The 15369-nt window shown below is 47.8% G+C and overlaps 1 protein-coding gene across 6 annotated transcripts in view; it reads right to left on the minus strand.

Annotated features, from left to right (window-relative positions):
* The window catches only part of SDK1 (sidekick cell adhesion molecule 1), a 536293-nt gene that overhangs the window by 71633 nt on the left and 449291 nt on the right, over nt 1-15369 (minus strand). For all 6 annotated transcript variants that reach the window (XM_048493601.1, XM_048493596.1, XM_048493599.1 and 3 more), the window contains 3 exons: nt 15150-15248; nt 6241-6435; nt 1128-1329 (listed from right to left, as the gene is read on the minus strand). In XM_048493601.1, coding sequence (XP_048349558.1) covers nt 1128-1329; nt 6241-6435; nt 15150-15248 — 496 coding nt within the window. The remainder of the gene's footprint in view (nt 1-1127; nt 1330-6240; nt 6436-15149; nt 15249-15369) is intronic.

Below are 15369 nucleotides of genomic sequence, written 5' to 3' on the forward strand. Positions count from 1 at the left end.
CAGCTGAAACATGGCAGTGCTTTCTACATTTTTAGTCAAACAACTGATGCATCCAAGGGCAATTGGGAAGACAGAAGAAGAGTTGGATTTTTACCCCCCTTTCTCTCCTGTATGGTTTCATAGGAGAACATGGTCACTGTAAGGTGTGTGTGGCTGTGATGGGGCTCATGGAAACCCTTACCCAAGGGCATAGGAAAATAAGTACAAGGGGAGAGATAGGGCTCAAGGAAGTGAAACAAGGATCATGCATCTTGACCCATCCATAAAGTGCAAACTTCAGGTTTATGGAGCCTCAATTTGCCTGGGGAGCTGTAGGAAAGGGAGAGGAGGTTTAACCCTTCAATCACCCCTTGATCTTGCCATTCAAAACCAATTCCCCTCCCTTGTTCTGCTATTAGTATGTTAAAAAAGGTATGTATTTTTAAAGGACACACTTTTTTTCTGACTGATATCAGAGTGGAAAAGCCAACGGTGAATAGCGAAATAGAATGGAAGTCTTAGGGTTCAATTGCCTGGCCCTTCCATGCATGGCACTGAGGCACGAGGAATCCTGGGTTTGCAATTTGCATTTTAAAGGAAGTCCAAAATTCACCATCTCTGTCTGGACTGCTTTAAGCCTGATCCTGCAGTACATTAGTCCCTTCCACTCTTCCACTGAACCACACCCCAAATTCACTCTTGGAATGGTAACTAGACTATCTAGGTCTCCAAGAAGAAGAGTTTGGTTTTATATCTCTCCTTTCTCTCCTGTAAGGAGACTCGAAGGGGCTTACAATCTCCTTTCCCTTCCCCCCTCAGAACAAACACCCTGGAGATGGGTAGGGCTGAGAGAGCTCCGAAGAACTGTGACTAGTCCAAAGTCACCCAGCTGGCATGTGATGGAGTGCACAAGCTAATCTGGTTCCCCAGATAAGCCTCCACAGCTCAAGTGGCAGAGCAGGGAATCAAACCTGGTTCTCCAGATTAGAGTGCACCTGCTCTTAACCACCATGCCACGCTGGCTCTCTTGGTAACCATGTGGCTGGTCCCCCTCCCTAAAATGAAGGCAGACTCCCTAGTGCTTTGAGACTGCAGGATGCTCTTTTGCTGGCAAGAGGCTGTGCTTCCCGCGAATCCCTATGTGATACCTGTCAATCAAGCAGGAGGTAGCTTCATGGCTGAGGGAAGAGGAATACGTCTGCCAGCCGCCGTCCGGCAGCTCCTTGATTTGGATGGTGAAGTATCGGATTGGAGAAGAGCCGTCGCTTCCCGGATGCCAGTGGAGCTGCAAACTCCTGGATGTCACTTCTGACTGCGGGACTCTCAGTTCTCTGGGAGGTTCTGGTCGTTCTAAAATTAAACATCAAGCTCTCATTACTTTTGTGGGAAATTCAAGAGGGTAGGCTCTAGACACGGAGATGGGATAAGTCCCTGTACAGTACAGAATTGCCATAGAAACACTGTGCTTCAAATGCACCTGCAACAACCCTTACTTTGGGGAGATTTCCTGCAGCTCTGGATGGCACAGCCAAAGCATGGGGCTGTCACAGAGACAAGAAGCAGAAGCAGAAGAAGAAGAAGAAGAAAAAGAAGAAGAGGAAGAAGAGGAGGAGGAGGAGGAGGAGGAAGAGGAGAAAAAGAGGAGTAGTAGTAGTAGTAGTAGTAGTAGTTTGGATTTATACCCCACCTTTCTCTCCTGCAAGGAGACTCAGGGTGGCTTACAAACTCCTTCCCCTTCCTCTCCCCACAACGGACACCTTATGAGGAAGGTGGAGCTGAGAGAGTTCAGAGAGAACTATGAGTAGCCCAAGGTCACCCAGCAGGAATGGTGGAGTGCAGAAATACATCTGGTTCACCAGACAAGCCTCTGCCACTCAGGTGGAGGAGTGGGGAATCAAGCCCAGTTCTCCAGATTAGAATCCACCTGCTCTTAACCACTACACCATGCTGGCTCCCCTTCAAAGTAAAACCAAGGTTGTGGCCGGTGATTGAAGAGTCACGGTGCACCTTTAAGCCCAAACAGTCCCACCGGAGCCACAGCGTCACCTCTGCCCCACTTTACAGACTGCACGGACAGAATGCGGACAAGATCTTGCCCCGTCTTCTATTCCCCGTTTTTGCTGCCAAGCTCCTGCACCTGGCGCCTCCATCCTGCCAAGTTCCCTCTGTGTGCTTTGCAAGCGTTGGAGGTCAGCTTAAATTTATCAATGATATGTGAGTTGGAGAAGAGCGCCGGGGGGGGGGGGGGGGGTGGTTCAGAGAGAGGATGCGGGAGGGGAGGCAGGCAAGACCGGGGGCAAAGCGGAATCCCTGGGTCTGAACTTTCTGGCAGCAGAACTCCAAGACTGGCATTGAATGTTGTTAAGCACATTAATGCACTGCACTTGATACTTGAACCCTATTATAAGACTCATTCACCCCTTTTGAAACCACCTTTTTTGGGGGAGGAGGGAGAGCAGCAGTGGTGTAGTGGTTAAGGGCTGGTGCACTCTTATCTGGCGAACCAGGTTTGATTTCCCGCTCTGTCACTTGAGCTGTGGAGGCTTATCTGGGGAACCAGATTAGCCCGTGCACTCCAACACATGCCAGCTGGGTGACCCTGGGCCAGTCACAGTTCTTTGGAGCTCTCTCAGTCCCACCCACCTTAAACGGTGTTTGCTGTGGGGGGGAAGGGAAAGGAGATTGTAAGCCCCTTTGAGTCTCCTTACAGGAGAGAAAGGGGGGATACAAATCCAGACTCTCCTCCTCCTCCTCCTCCTCCTCCTCCTCCTCCTCCTCCTCTTCTTCTTCAGCACATTAATATGCTGTACTTTATATACTTTATCCCAATTATAAGATTCATTCGCCCCTTTTGAAACCACCTTTTTTGGGGGGTGGGGAGGTAAAAAACCAGAAAGGGGGAAAAATAAAACAAAGACGTGAGTGCTGTGACATACGGGGATGTTAGCTGCTGGAAGAATGGAAACCTTCTCATCAGTTCACAGCAGGGGAAACCAGCAAAGAACAGAGGAGGGACTGAGGAGTAAGAGAAAATAATAGGGTTGAGGGAGACTGGAGAGGCTCCGCAGTAGGGATACTTTTGACATTCATCCCATCCAAATTGCTCACCGGGAGCCCTGAACCGGCTGGCAGCCTTTCAGGTATAGAACCGCTCCATTACAACTATTTCATGGATTTTTTCCCACCCCCAAGTTCGGTACTGTGTACCATGCAAGCAGGGTTTGCCGTGACGCTCAGCACCATCACTCACAAAACACCACGATAAAGCAATCTTGCTGCGGATCTTAAATACGACAGTGCTAAGCTCCTTTCCTGTGTCTGGTGACACTCGGGAACAGGAACAGGATTCTGATGTAATCGCACGTGTGGCGCTGACTTCGATTGTAATCTCTTCCCATTGGGCGCACGCATGCAGAGGGCTCAAAGGTGCAAATGAACTGAAGGATCAGAAAGGAGCTAAAATTTGCACCAGCACCAATTCTAGAATTAATTGTCAAAATTGATTTTCCAAAATGCCAGGCTAACTGGAAGGTGTGGCCAGACGCACAGCCTCCAGTCAGCCTGTCTGTCCTCTAAGAAAAGTCAGAGAGGCAGGAAAGTGAGCAGAACAAAGACAGACAGACAGACAGACAGACAGACAGACAGACAGACAGACAGACAGACAGACAGACAGACAGACAGACAGACAGACAGACAGACAGAGTGGGAGGAGGAAAGAATATCAGCTCCAGTGTTGAGACTTCCAGATGTGATGAGATCTGTGCCTTCAAGGCTGCTGATGTGCAGAGTTAAGAGAACCAGGAGATCTAGAGGCCTAGCAGAATTCAGCTGAAAAGCTGAACAGTGGGCTGTGGGCTGGCTCCTTTTGTGTAAACAGAGAAACATGAGGAGACCCCACATAGCTCCACTGCACAGCTAAGAGGCCCAAGGCAAGTGTTCCATGTACAATGGGCCCATTTTCTCAGACTAAAAAAGGTTGCATCTGAGACAGTGAAAGGCTGCAGTACCTTCCATACAGCACATGAGGAATTGCTCAGATGGATGGCGGTGCACAACAAGCACTTGCGCACTCTCTGCATAGAATGGCACATGCAGTTTTTTAACTTCCTTGGCTCACACCCTTGAAGGACAGGTCTTGTGGGCCTATCTTCTGTCCCTGCAGAGCCAAAGCAGCCAATTCCGCAACCAGGGCAGACAGAAGTTCGCCAGCCTGAATGGAGATCTCCCACCTGGGCGCCAACTCCTGGCACCAATCAATTTCCATAGCCAAACTCAACAGACTGAGGAATAATTGTTTAATTGTTTATTATGGAGACTGTCGATTTGGATTTAAAAACGTGTGGCATGTAATAAAGCGGGCATTGATTCGGTGACACTGTGGCGACCCGCCTCGGAGGAGCCCGTTCCATTTTAGCTCCTTCAGCACCTGCTTCCGCAAACACGTACCTCAGGCCGCCTCGGTTCCCGACAGCTTCGCACAAAGGACGGTTAATGTTTCTTCCCCCTCCCCTTCCTGACCTCCCCACTGCTCTGAAAACATTCGCTTTTATGGCTCAGCGTCTCACGAGCAGCTCCTGGTTGCTTGACGGTGCCAAAAGAATCACAAGCCATTAGCCTCAGCAAGCCTTCAGTGCCGGCATACGAGATGATGCAAAGGTCAGTTTTAAAGTGCTTGGGGTTATTCCGCCAGAGGAAGCGAGCGCTTGTCAATGACCCGGGGGACCCAAAGCTTCCTTTGGATGGATGTACCTTAAACAGGTGATAGAGAACACTTTGGATTCGTTCTCCCCCCTCCCCGCCACCACTTATCACAAATTTTTTAGTCTGTTTCTCTCTAGCGATTTCAAAGGTCTCCCTCGTGGCCACGCAAACTCCCCCACTGCAAGGAGAAAGCCATTACGATGCAGGCTCTGTGGAGTTTAGATGGCTCAGAAGAGCAATTATTTCCGTGCAGAAGACAAAAAGTAGACCTGCAGATTAAGTAGAAAGCCCCTGCCCCGGCGAGCCTCACACATGAAGTGCCCATGGGGTCAAAACCACAGGCTGGGCGAGATGAGATTGTCCTGATGTATTTGGAACAACCTTAAAAAGCGGCTGGTGGGGGGTTCTGCAGCTCAGATCAAAGCCACAGGATTGGGGAGAAGGCTTCACTCTCCCTTTCTGTGCTACTGTCTTGGTAGACATCCTGCCTCCATGACTTGCTGTGGCCTCAATAGGGACACAACGAGACCAGGATATAATTTTCTTCTTCTCCCTAATTAGTGTTTTCACAACAAAAGTCACAAATGGCAAGCTGTCGTGCACTAAAAGAAGAGGGGGCGCTAAGATTGACTTCCTGTGTTATGTGATTTTGCCAGGAATATCTTGGCCCCTGCCCACGCGGACTTTTCTGTTGGACTTTCTGCCACATGATCTTGACTACTTCCCTTCCTCTCTCGCTCTCCCACACCCAACAATATGGGGAATGTGCATGGCCAGACACCAGGGGCAACTTTGCCTTTCAGAGAATGGCTCTTGTATTCAAAGTACCCCAAAGAGCTTAACAATGAAAGACCCTATTGTTATTGTGAAGTGAAAATGAAATGATGTGATGGAGCTATTACGTGCTCAGCAGTATCTTCCATGCAGCCGTATTTAGCTGGCATTATCATGGACAGAGAAAATGTTTCCCAGAACCCCGGCATTTTCACCCAAGAATTTCTAAGAATTCCAAGTATGTACATGGACTCACAAACTGGCCAGTTGGTCTCTTTGGCTGAAAAGATGCATGCCTTTTAAAATTTCTCGCAGATCATAGCATGGTATTTCACCTGGATTGCAGGGAAACTGTGCATGAACCAATGTAAAAAGAGAAGTTTGGATTTACACCCCACCTTTCTTTCCTGCAAGGGGCTTACGATCTCCTTTCCCTTCCCATCCACTCACAACAAACACCCTGTGAGGTGGGTGAGGCTGAGAGAGCTCCAAAGAACTGCGAGTAGCCCAAGGTCATCCAACTGGCGGTGTGTTGGAGTGCACAAGCTAGTGTGTGTTGGAATGCATAAGCTAATCCGATTTAACAGATAAGCCTCCACAGCTCAAGTGGCAGAGCAGGGAATCAAACCCAGTTCTCCAGATTAGAGTGCACCTGCTCTTAGCCACTACACCACGAAAAAATCTGATGCTTTAGCTAGTGAACAGCCCTGAATGTCTGTCCGGGGACATTTGGAACATTTAGCTGTTCTAGTGGAACCAGAACCCCAGCCTGGCTGCAGCCATTACCTCTTTTCTCTGTGGTGATGACCGTGGCTTCCAAGGGCTCACCCCAGCCCTGTCGGGTCTTGGCAGACGCTCGGAAGATGTACGCAGACTCAGGGAGGAGATCGGTGGCCATGAACTGTCTGACGGTGGAGCCGACCTCCACTGTGATGAATTTGTTGGGATTGCTGCTTGCCAAGCGGTATGCAATTTGATATCCTGAATTAAAAAGAAAGAAAAACAGGGGGAGTTGGGTTTGTTTTTCCAATTCTTTATTTTAATTGGGGGGGGGGGACTGCCAAAGACCATTACTGCATCCTAATTACTTATTTATTTGAAGGCAAAACAATGCAATTTGCTGCTTTTAGTGTTTACCAGCTGAGTTTTATAACATCCCTGCCTGTCCACCAAGTTCAACGCGGTACATTATCTGGGAAATTACTGGCTTGCTGATGAATTGGAGAAGGCCTGAGTGATAATCCACCATGAAATTTGTTTCACATGGCGTTCCTTAAAAGAACCGAGGTTTCATCTCCCTGCAGCATATTGATGGCTTCAAAAAAGCCACAGATTCCAAACAAAAGTACATGCTGCCGATCTTTGACGTGGCGAGGGGGGTCGCGGGAAATCTATTCTCCCCTCGCCCCTTCTCCCAAAAATGCAGCTAGGGAGAGATATGGCTGTGCGAGAGGGCAGAGAAGTTCTTCCGAGCAATCTTCCCCCCCAAGCCTAGACCTTAGAGAGGAGCCCCGCCCCACAGGGTCGTAATATCCACAGTATCTGGCAAAGGGGGCTTTGAGTGTTGAAAGCTGATACCCCCCCCCCCAAATCTGCAACTGTAGTCTGCAAAAGCACAGGTTGTGCATGGCATGAGGCCTTCGTGCCATCCACTTTGATCAGCCAAGATTTAAGTTTTAGAATCCCTAGGAAGGGATTCATGACCTGAAGAATGACAACTTCAGCAATCCTCACAACTTGTGCGTATGTGTATGTGTGTGTTTTAAGAAACAAGGTCCCCACCCCCAAACTGAAACTTTGCCTTCAACACACCTGCAGGTCTCTGAACCAGCTCTTTGACCTTGCCCCTCCACGCGGCCCAGCTGAAAACACAGGACGTTTACAAACCAAAAAGGTTCAATTCTAGGATGATGTTTGCATCAAGGCCCCAGTGAATAACACATACACATTATCAGGAATGCACAAGTGGTTTTCATAGGGGAGCGGTTGACACATGACACGCCTCTGCCCAAGCATCAAGTTTGGAAAAATTGCCCATCTAAATACATGAACACACGAAACTGTTTTATCCCAAATCATGGATGGGACAATCAAGATAAACACTGAATCAGACCCCCGGCCCCTCACGGTCAGTCTCATCTATTCTGACTGGCAGTGGCTCTCCAGGGTCTCCAACAGAAGTCTTTCACATCACCTGCTCCCGGATCCTTTCAGCTGGAGATGCTGAGGGGCCAACCTGGCACCTCCTGAGGACTTCCCATAGCACATGGTTTCAAAAAAGCTTTGTATTTTGACATACAGCCTGCAAGCCAAGTGTTTTTGTGCCCCCACATGACAGTCTCTTGTTCTTAGTTAATGGTGGCCAAGTGTTGATCAGACTCTGGAGCTGAAATAATTCACACGTAACATGTTCTCAGGCTACATGCCACCATCCATCCATCCATCCATCCATCCATCCATCCATCCATCCATCCATCCATCCATCCATCCATCCATCCATCCATCCATCCATCCATCCATCCATCCATCCATCCATCCATCCATCCATCCATCCATCCATCCATCCATCCATCCATCCATCCATCCGTCCATCCATCCATCCATCCATCCATCCATCCATCCATCCATCCATCCATCCATCCATCCATCCATCCATCCATCCATCCATCCATCCATCCATCCATCCATCCATCCACCCACCCACCCACCCACCCACCCACCCACCCACCCACCCCTTCCCCTTACAGGCTCAGGGAGGCTTCCAGCATACAATAAACACAATAAAATCAAAGATTAAAGCCAGCAATTATAAACTCGGTTGGCAATTACAACATTAAATATTAAATACAATGAATTCCTATATTTAACAACAGGAATGCAAAAAAAAAAGGAAGGGAGAAGGGCGGGGAGGGGGAGGTTGTTGGAGTGGTAAACCATTGCTACCTCAACCATACACCTGGTGGAACAGCTCTGTCTTACCGGCCATGTGGAAGTGAAACGTGTTCCACAGGGCCTGGGTCTCAGCAGGCTGAACATTCCACCAGGTTCTACAGCAAATGGTTTCGGTGGACCACCTTCAAGACAACAACACCACTGTCCCTGGTGAATCAAACCAAAGGCCCATTCTGTTTCCAACCACGGCCAACCAGCTATGTTCCAAAAACTTTCCAGTGGGCCACAGGGGCAGCTGTCCTTGGTGCCAAATTCTCTGCTTTCTACATCTGTCCAAAAAACAACAACTAGCTCAAGGTTGCTGGAAACTAAGCTCAGAAGCAGCTTGGCAAACATCTCAATTTTATCTGGGAGGCGTGGTAGTTCTGGTGGCAGTGATGGGGAAGCATTTCTGTGAAGCTCAGGATCTGGCCCCACGGCCTTTGGCCTTGAGAGGGTGACCAAACAAGACACTACTGAAGCCAGCCTATGGTTAATGGGATGAGGGACAGCTGGAACCAGTGGGGGAGTTCAGGAGAATCCTGCTCACTTTGTAAACTCTCCCAACCGTTATCGCCCGACTCATTACCAAAAAAGCCATCTCTGCCAGTCAATGTATCCAGCAGAACAGAATGGGCCTTTTGTCCCCTAAGAGGATGCACCAACTGTTCAAACTCATTTGGAGAAAGCCTCGCCAATACTCCAGGTCCGCTTTCTTTTGGAGCTTATTGGAAAGTCAGCCCAGCTGCTAAACTCTAAAATCAATTTATATCAGAGATGGCAGGGACGGCTTTGCTGCAGCTCACACAATTAAATGCTCCATCAAGTTACATGGTGGGGGAGCGTTGCAAGGGGGGGTGGGGGGAGCACGGCCGCCAAATGAAACCCCAAGCAGATGCGGCTGAACTCGGTTTGCGACAGACATCTGCCAGCCCTCTGACCACACTTTCAACTCCAAACAGCTCTGCGGGCTTTGTCTGTGGTGCGTGGCTTTGGACAGAAGTATCCCCGCTGCGCTTTGGATGCTGACCAGGTTTTGGAAAACAGAAGGCAACAGGAGGGTGTCGAGGATGGGAGAAGGATATCAGTGACACCGAGGCCATGATAGTGGGTGGAAACCATCTCTTTTCCCGCTTGCTGGGATGCTGCGTACAGAACCAAGGCCTCAAGCAGGGATTTAGTATGCTCCTCACACAGCCAATTCCACGCTTGCTCTGTATCCTCCTGCAAAGTTTTTGGGTTTAATTGGGATACGGATGATGCTAATTGTGCATGGTGAGGCCAGTGAGGCCTTTACAGATCGCCTCCCTTCTCCCTGTATGTCACTGTCTCCTGCCTCTGCTTGGGAGGAAACGGGATAATTTGCATCGGCCGAATGAGAGAGCGAGGGCTTCTCCCCCGCTCCAGTCAATATGTCATGCCCCTAGTAGACTCTGCTGCTTCGGAGATGCCGGAGCAGAGGACTGTGTTTTGCTGATACTCAAATTACAGCCAACAAGATTTCAGAGCGAGCCCGGCTTGGAATGGGGACATACACAGATGAAGGAGATTAGGAGGCCATATATATTCAAATTTGGCTGGGTGAAAACCGAGCATCTTGGCACTCAGCGTTGCCAGAGCACCTGACCCCCACGCAAAAGCCAAGCAGCAAAGGCAGAAGAAGGGAAATCACACGTGGGTTTTGGAGCAGGGATTGAGCCGCTTGCCTTTAGATATGAATATGAATGGGGGGGATGGGCTTTTAGGAAAAGCTAGAGCAACAGACCAAAAGCTTAGAAATAGCTTTCAGAGAATCCTACTGGAAGGGTCTTGATAGCCATTCCCCTACATAAGCTTTTAAGCTGTTTCTTTTATAATTAGTGCATGCTTTTGGTTAGAGCTGACTCAATACACGTTTGGCTGTTGGAGTTCACTTACCTTCACCCCTGCTCCACCTGTACTGCCCGCCCCAGCAGCCCATACTCCAGGTCCCCTTCCCAAATTCTTCTTTGAAATAATGGAGCAAGCCGTGCATCCCTGATAGCGCCTCCTGTGGGACTCCTTCCTCTCACAAGAGTCTGAACTCCGTATAACTAGCTCCGGCAACCCTGTTGGCCCTTGTGGCTGGTTAGGCCGTCAAAAACGAAGGGATTCTCTTCTGGATACCCGGTGGCTGCAGCAGACACAGCCACGGATGGGTCAGGTAGGTGGGAGAAGAGTGTAAATGAACTGTGGGAAATGAAAGCTGTATATGTATGATGCTCTCTGAACATCTGGAAGAAAAAGTTAAATGACACGCTTGAGGATTCCTGATGTATTCTTTCCAATTTGGAAACAAACCGAGGTAATTTGGGGCTCTAAAATCCAGGGACAAATGTGGATGTGTTAATACATGAGGCTTTGTAAAAGAAGAAAAGATGGTTTCTATACCACACTTTTCTCAACCACAAGGAGTATCAAAGTGACTTACAAACTCCTCCCCTTCCTCTTCCCACAACAGACACCTTGTGAGGTTGGTGGGGCTGAGAGGGTTTGGAGAGAACCGTGATTGGCCCAATATCAACCAGCAATTGCTATTTGCCTTGTGAGAAGCCAAGGGAAAATACCTATAAACATACCAACAAGGTTGGAATGTACAGATGTGTAACCAAAGCTGGAATCCTAGTCACACTTTTTTGGGAGAAACACAGCGTGCACTCAGAATGACTTTGTTTTGGATAAAGTAGAATCATAGAGCTGGAAGAGACCCCAGGGGCCATCAAGTCCAGCCCCTGCAATGCAGGAACACACAATCAAAGCACTCCTGACAGATGGCCATCCAACCTCCAAAGGAGACTCCACCACACTCCGAGGTCATGCATCCCACTGTCGAACAGCCCTTACTGTCAGGAAGTTTTTTCCTGATGTTTAGGTGGAATCTCTGTTCCTTCACCTTGAACCCATCACTCCTGGTCCTAGCAGAAGAAAACAAGCTTGCTCCCTCTCCAACATGACATCAAAGTAGTATAGGGCTGGCTCACAAGGCAGATGATTTTCTGCCCACCAAGGACAATAGCTAATTCATTCAACCACTTCTGAGATGAATTCAATTAATTTTCTGATAAAATCCACTTAAGACAGTGCAGGACAAGAGATCACACACCAAGCCAGTCTGTGTATGTCACGCTAATATGAAAATTGTACTTGTAGAGGGCAGGAATTGCGTGGACAGAAAAATCTGCTCCGAAAGGGGTTGTGATGTGGCAGTAGCGGTTTAGAGTATGAAGGGGGCACATGGAACTTCCACAACGAAAAGGAGAACAAGACTGGTGGGAGAGAAGCGCTGGGTGGAATCAAACAAGAGGAATCAATAGAGGTAAATGGAAAGTGTTCGAAGAGAAATTAACGTATGCCCTGGGGCTGCAGAAGCAACACAGCAATAAATGCAATAAGCATTTTAAAGGCCATTAAGACATGAGGAATAGAAAGTCGGTATAAAACAGAACTCAAATGATTGCCGAACACAGTCGAGAAAATCACAAGCAAAAAAAAAAGAAACACGCAGGGATGTTTTCAGTGTGGAATGGTGATGGAAGACGAGGCTACGACAATATGACTTATTCAAGGCACAGTTAGAAGCTAATGTTTGGAGGAAGAAATGAGAGTGGTTAAAAAATGGCCCCGGATGGGAAGAAGTAATAGAAATACTCATATAAGAATTCAGACATTTCCACTTCCTGCTAGTTCCTACGGCCCTTCATCCAGGTCAGAGGCTTTCTTCCAATTCCATGAGCAACATTTTCATGAACACTGATTCACAATGTGCAACCTGGCAGTCACTCACCAAAACAATGGACAGCGAAGATCATTGCTTGAGGAGCTGATAGATCTTGCGTGAGCAGGGGATGACACAAAATCAAAGGCAACGTGAAAACTAACAACGAGAATGGTCTCAAGGGGGAAAGGGGAGCACTCAAAGATCTACCAAAGAGACAACACCAACAGAAAAACTGCCCTGAAGAATCCAAAAATCTATCTTAACTTGCCATCTGTTTTCCAGTATGAGCAGCCAGATGCCAATGGGAATTTCACAAGCAGAGTATTAGGGCAACTGCTTAACCCACCTCTGAACTCAAACTCTGATCTGGAGAACTGGGTTTGATTCCCTGCTCTTCCTCATAAGCAGCAGACTCTAATCCGGTGAATCAGATTTGCTTCCCCATTTGATGCCAGAGTGGGGATTCGAACCTGGATCTCCCGGATCGTAGTCAGACACTCTGACTACTACATGACCCTGAGTCTCAATATGTCATTTCAGTGTCCAGTGTTGGACTACGGTCTGGAAGACTCAAGTTTAAAATCTCCACACCTGCCATGAAGGCTGCTGGTGGACTTTGGGCCGGTCTCTTTCAAGATGACCTTCCTCAGGGACTAAAATTGGCGGGGGACTGAGGGGGGGTCTTGGATCCATTTTTGCTGCCTTGGAAGAAAGACAGAATTTTTTTTAAAAGCAAAGACAGGCAACTGCTTTCCGCAGCGGCTCCAGGGGTCTATTGAGACCAAGTAAGACAGTATCAAATCTACATATGAACCACATCTCAGAAGTTTGATTTTTAATAGCATTTTAAGAGAGGGATTGAGGGCTGGAATGTAGAAATGAACATCCAAGTAAACGCTCAGATGTTTATTGCTGCACGTTCCAAAAGAGGAACCGGAGCTAACCAGGAGCAATTTATCGTGAAATATTTAAAACCAAGCACTTTTCTCTCCAGGAGCCGGTGGGTACTGATCTCGTTTTGAAACGTTCAGCCGTATTTTGATGGAGGCTTCAAAAGCATTAGTTGCAAAAAAAAGCACTTGTATACTCAGAGGGCTGTGAGACTACAGCAGTATCACCAGCGTAAATGGTTTGCATTTCAAGTTACCCTTGTACATGAGAGTCTGCCGTTCTGCACAGTTCCACAGAATGGTAGAAACCTTATTTTAAAGAAACATATCCAAATCAGTAGAGATTTCACAGTCAGTGGTTAAAGCTCCCTTTAGTTCGTCCAGTAAAATCTTTTGTGTTTCATGTTAGCTGTGCTTCAACATGGCTTTTACGGTACTTTAAAACGGTACACGTTTGAAAACATAAGAAAGACTTCTGATCTAAGCAAGATAATAATAGAAAAGGACTTCGCTGGATTTATCTGTTCGGCATTGTACAACATTCTAATAACTCAAATAAATAAAAGGTTATCAGCACAGGTAGTCAATGGATTCGAGAAAATTCACTCAATCTGGTTTTGCTGTTGCAACCATGTATACTGGGGGTGGCACACAACGCTCTTTTTCCCCACGGAAGGATTTATGGGATTTCAAGCCAGCGAAGAAGGCGCTTTGAAGATTGTGGGGAAGAGGCAATCAAAGGCACATGGGATTATCCACGGAGGATGAGCTCGGTAGGCCCCACTGTCTACAAGCTTCAGAAAATGAAATCATCAATCTGTACCACGTCAAAGAGGCAGTGGCCAACCCTTTCTTGCAGCAGAGAAAGTGGATTATGCAAACTCCATTCATTTCACAATTCATACATTACTTTAGAAGCCAACCCCTTGAATCTCTCCGCCCGCCCCTCCCTGGTAACTTGGTTCTTCGAGTGTCTCTATACTACAGAACTGATTTTAAACCTGTTCTGATATTCTTGATTCTCTCCCAAGGAACTGGAATTTCCTGAGGATGGTGAGAACTCTCTACAGAGTACTCCCAGCTACCCCAGGGGATTCTGTTTCCCAGGATGTTTTGGAGCGGTAGCCACACTCTCTCACTAGTTCTGCCAAAGCAGCCATATACGGAAAGGGAAGATGTTTTCGTTCATTTATGTTTTCTTTAAGGCTTGTTCTGAAACACACCCTGGTCTTTTGCTAGATTGTCAAATAAGCTGCAGGGTAAGTGAAGCACTTAGGAAACTGACTGCCTTCGAAGCCTATTGGTTTCAATGCACTTAGACAGGGACGTGACCACTCTGGTGGTCTGATGAACGAGTTTATGAATGTTCGCAGTTACAAACTCTTCTGTTCTTGATGCCTCTGTTCTGACATAGAATCTCAGAAACCTGCTTCCTGCTGGTGTTATGTGGTAAGGCTCACCATTCAATTAGGGTCAAGTTATTCTGATTTAGGCAAAGAAGAAAAAGAAGACGAGTTTGGATTTATACCCCACCTTTCTCTCCTGTAAGGACACTCAAGGTGGCTTACAAGCTCCTTTCCCTTCCTCCCCACACCACAGACACCTTGTGAGGCAGGTGTGGCTGAGAGAGTTCTGAGAGAACTGTGACTAGCCCAAGGTCACCCAGCAGGAATGTAGAGTGTGAAAACATATCTTGTTCACCAGATAAGCGTCTGCCACTCAGGTGGAGGAGTGGGGAATCAAACCCGGTTCTCCAGATTAGAGTGCACCTGCTCTTAGCCACTACGCCACCACTTCCCAATTCTCCTTTTCCTGCATTCAAAGGGAAGCCTCCTTCCTGTATTCTTGTACTTTCAATGACTTCGACACAAGGGGTGTCCTTGTACACCCAGGGGCAGGTGAGATGCTCTTTAGACAACAGTGCTATTGACATGTGGTGCTGCTATGAGAGGAGTCGAGTCACTTGGAGAGACAGTCATGCTAGGAAAAGCTGACAGTGGCAGAAGAAGAGGAAAGCCCCACATGACTCTATAAAGGACACCACGGTTATCACGTTGCAAGGCTGTCAACGACAGAGCGTTTTAGAGGACATTGACTCATAGGGTCACCGTGAAGTGGAGCCACCGTGCTTTGCTTACCGAGAATAATCCCATTGGGCTCTTCGGGTGGCTGCCAAACAATGCGAACAGATGTCAGTCTCACCTCGGGAAACACCAACCTCACAGGGGGGCCGGGGGCTGGAAAAGAGCCACAGAAACACCAAAAGGATTTGTTAGGATTGGTTTTTTTTAAAAAAAACATGGTAGACATTGAACAGGACAGTCAGCCACTAACCAAATAAGCTAACACCCTGAGTGT

Source organism: Sphaerodactylus townsendi, linkage group LG04, assembly GCF_021028975.2.
Source record: "Sphaerodactylus townsendi isolate TG3544 linkage group LG04, MPM_Stown_v2.3, whole genome shotgun sequence".
Taxonomy (NCBI): Eukaryota; Metazoa; Chordata; class Lepidosauria; order Squamata; family Sphaerodactylidae; genus Sphaerodactylus; species Sphaerodactylus townsendi.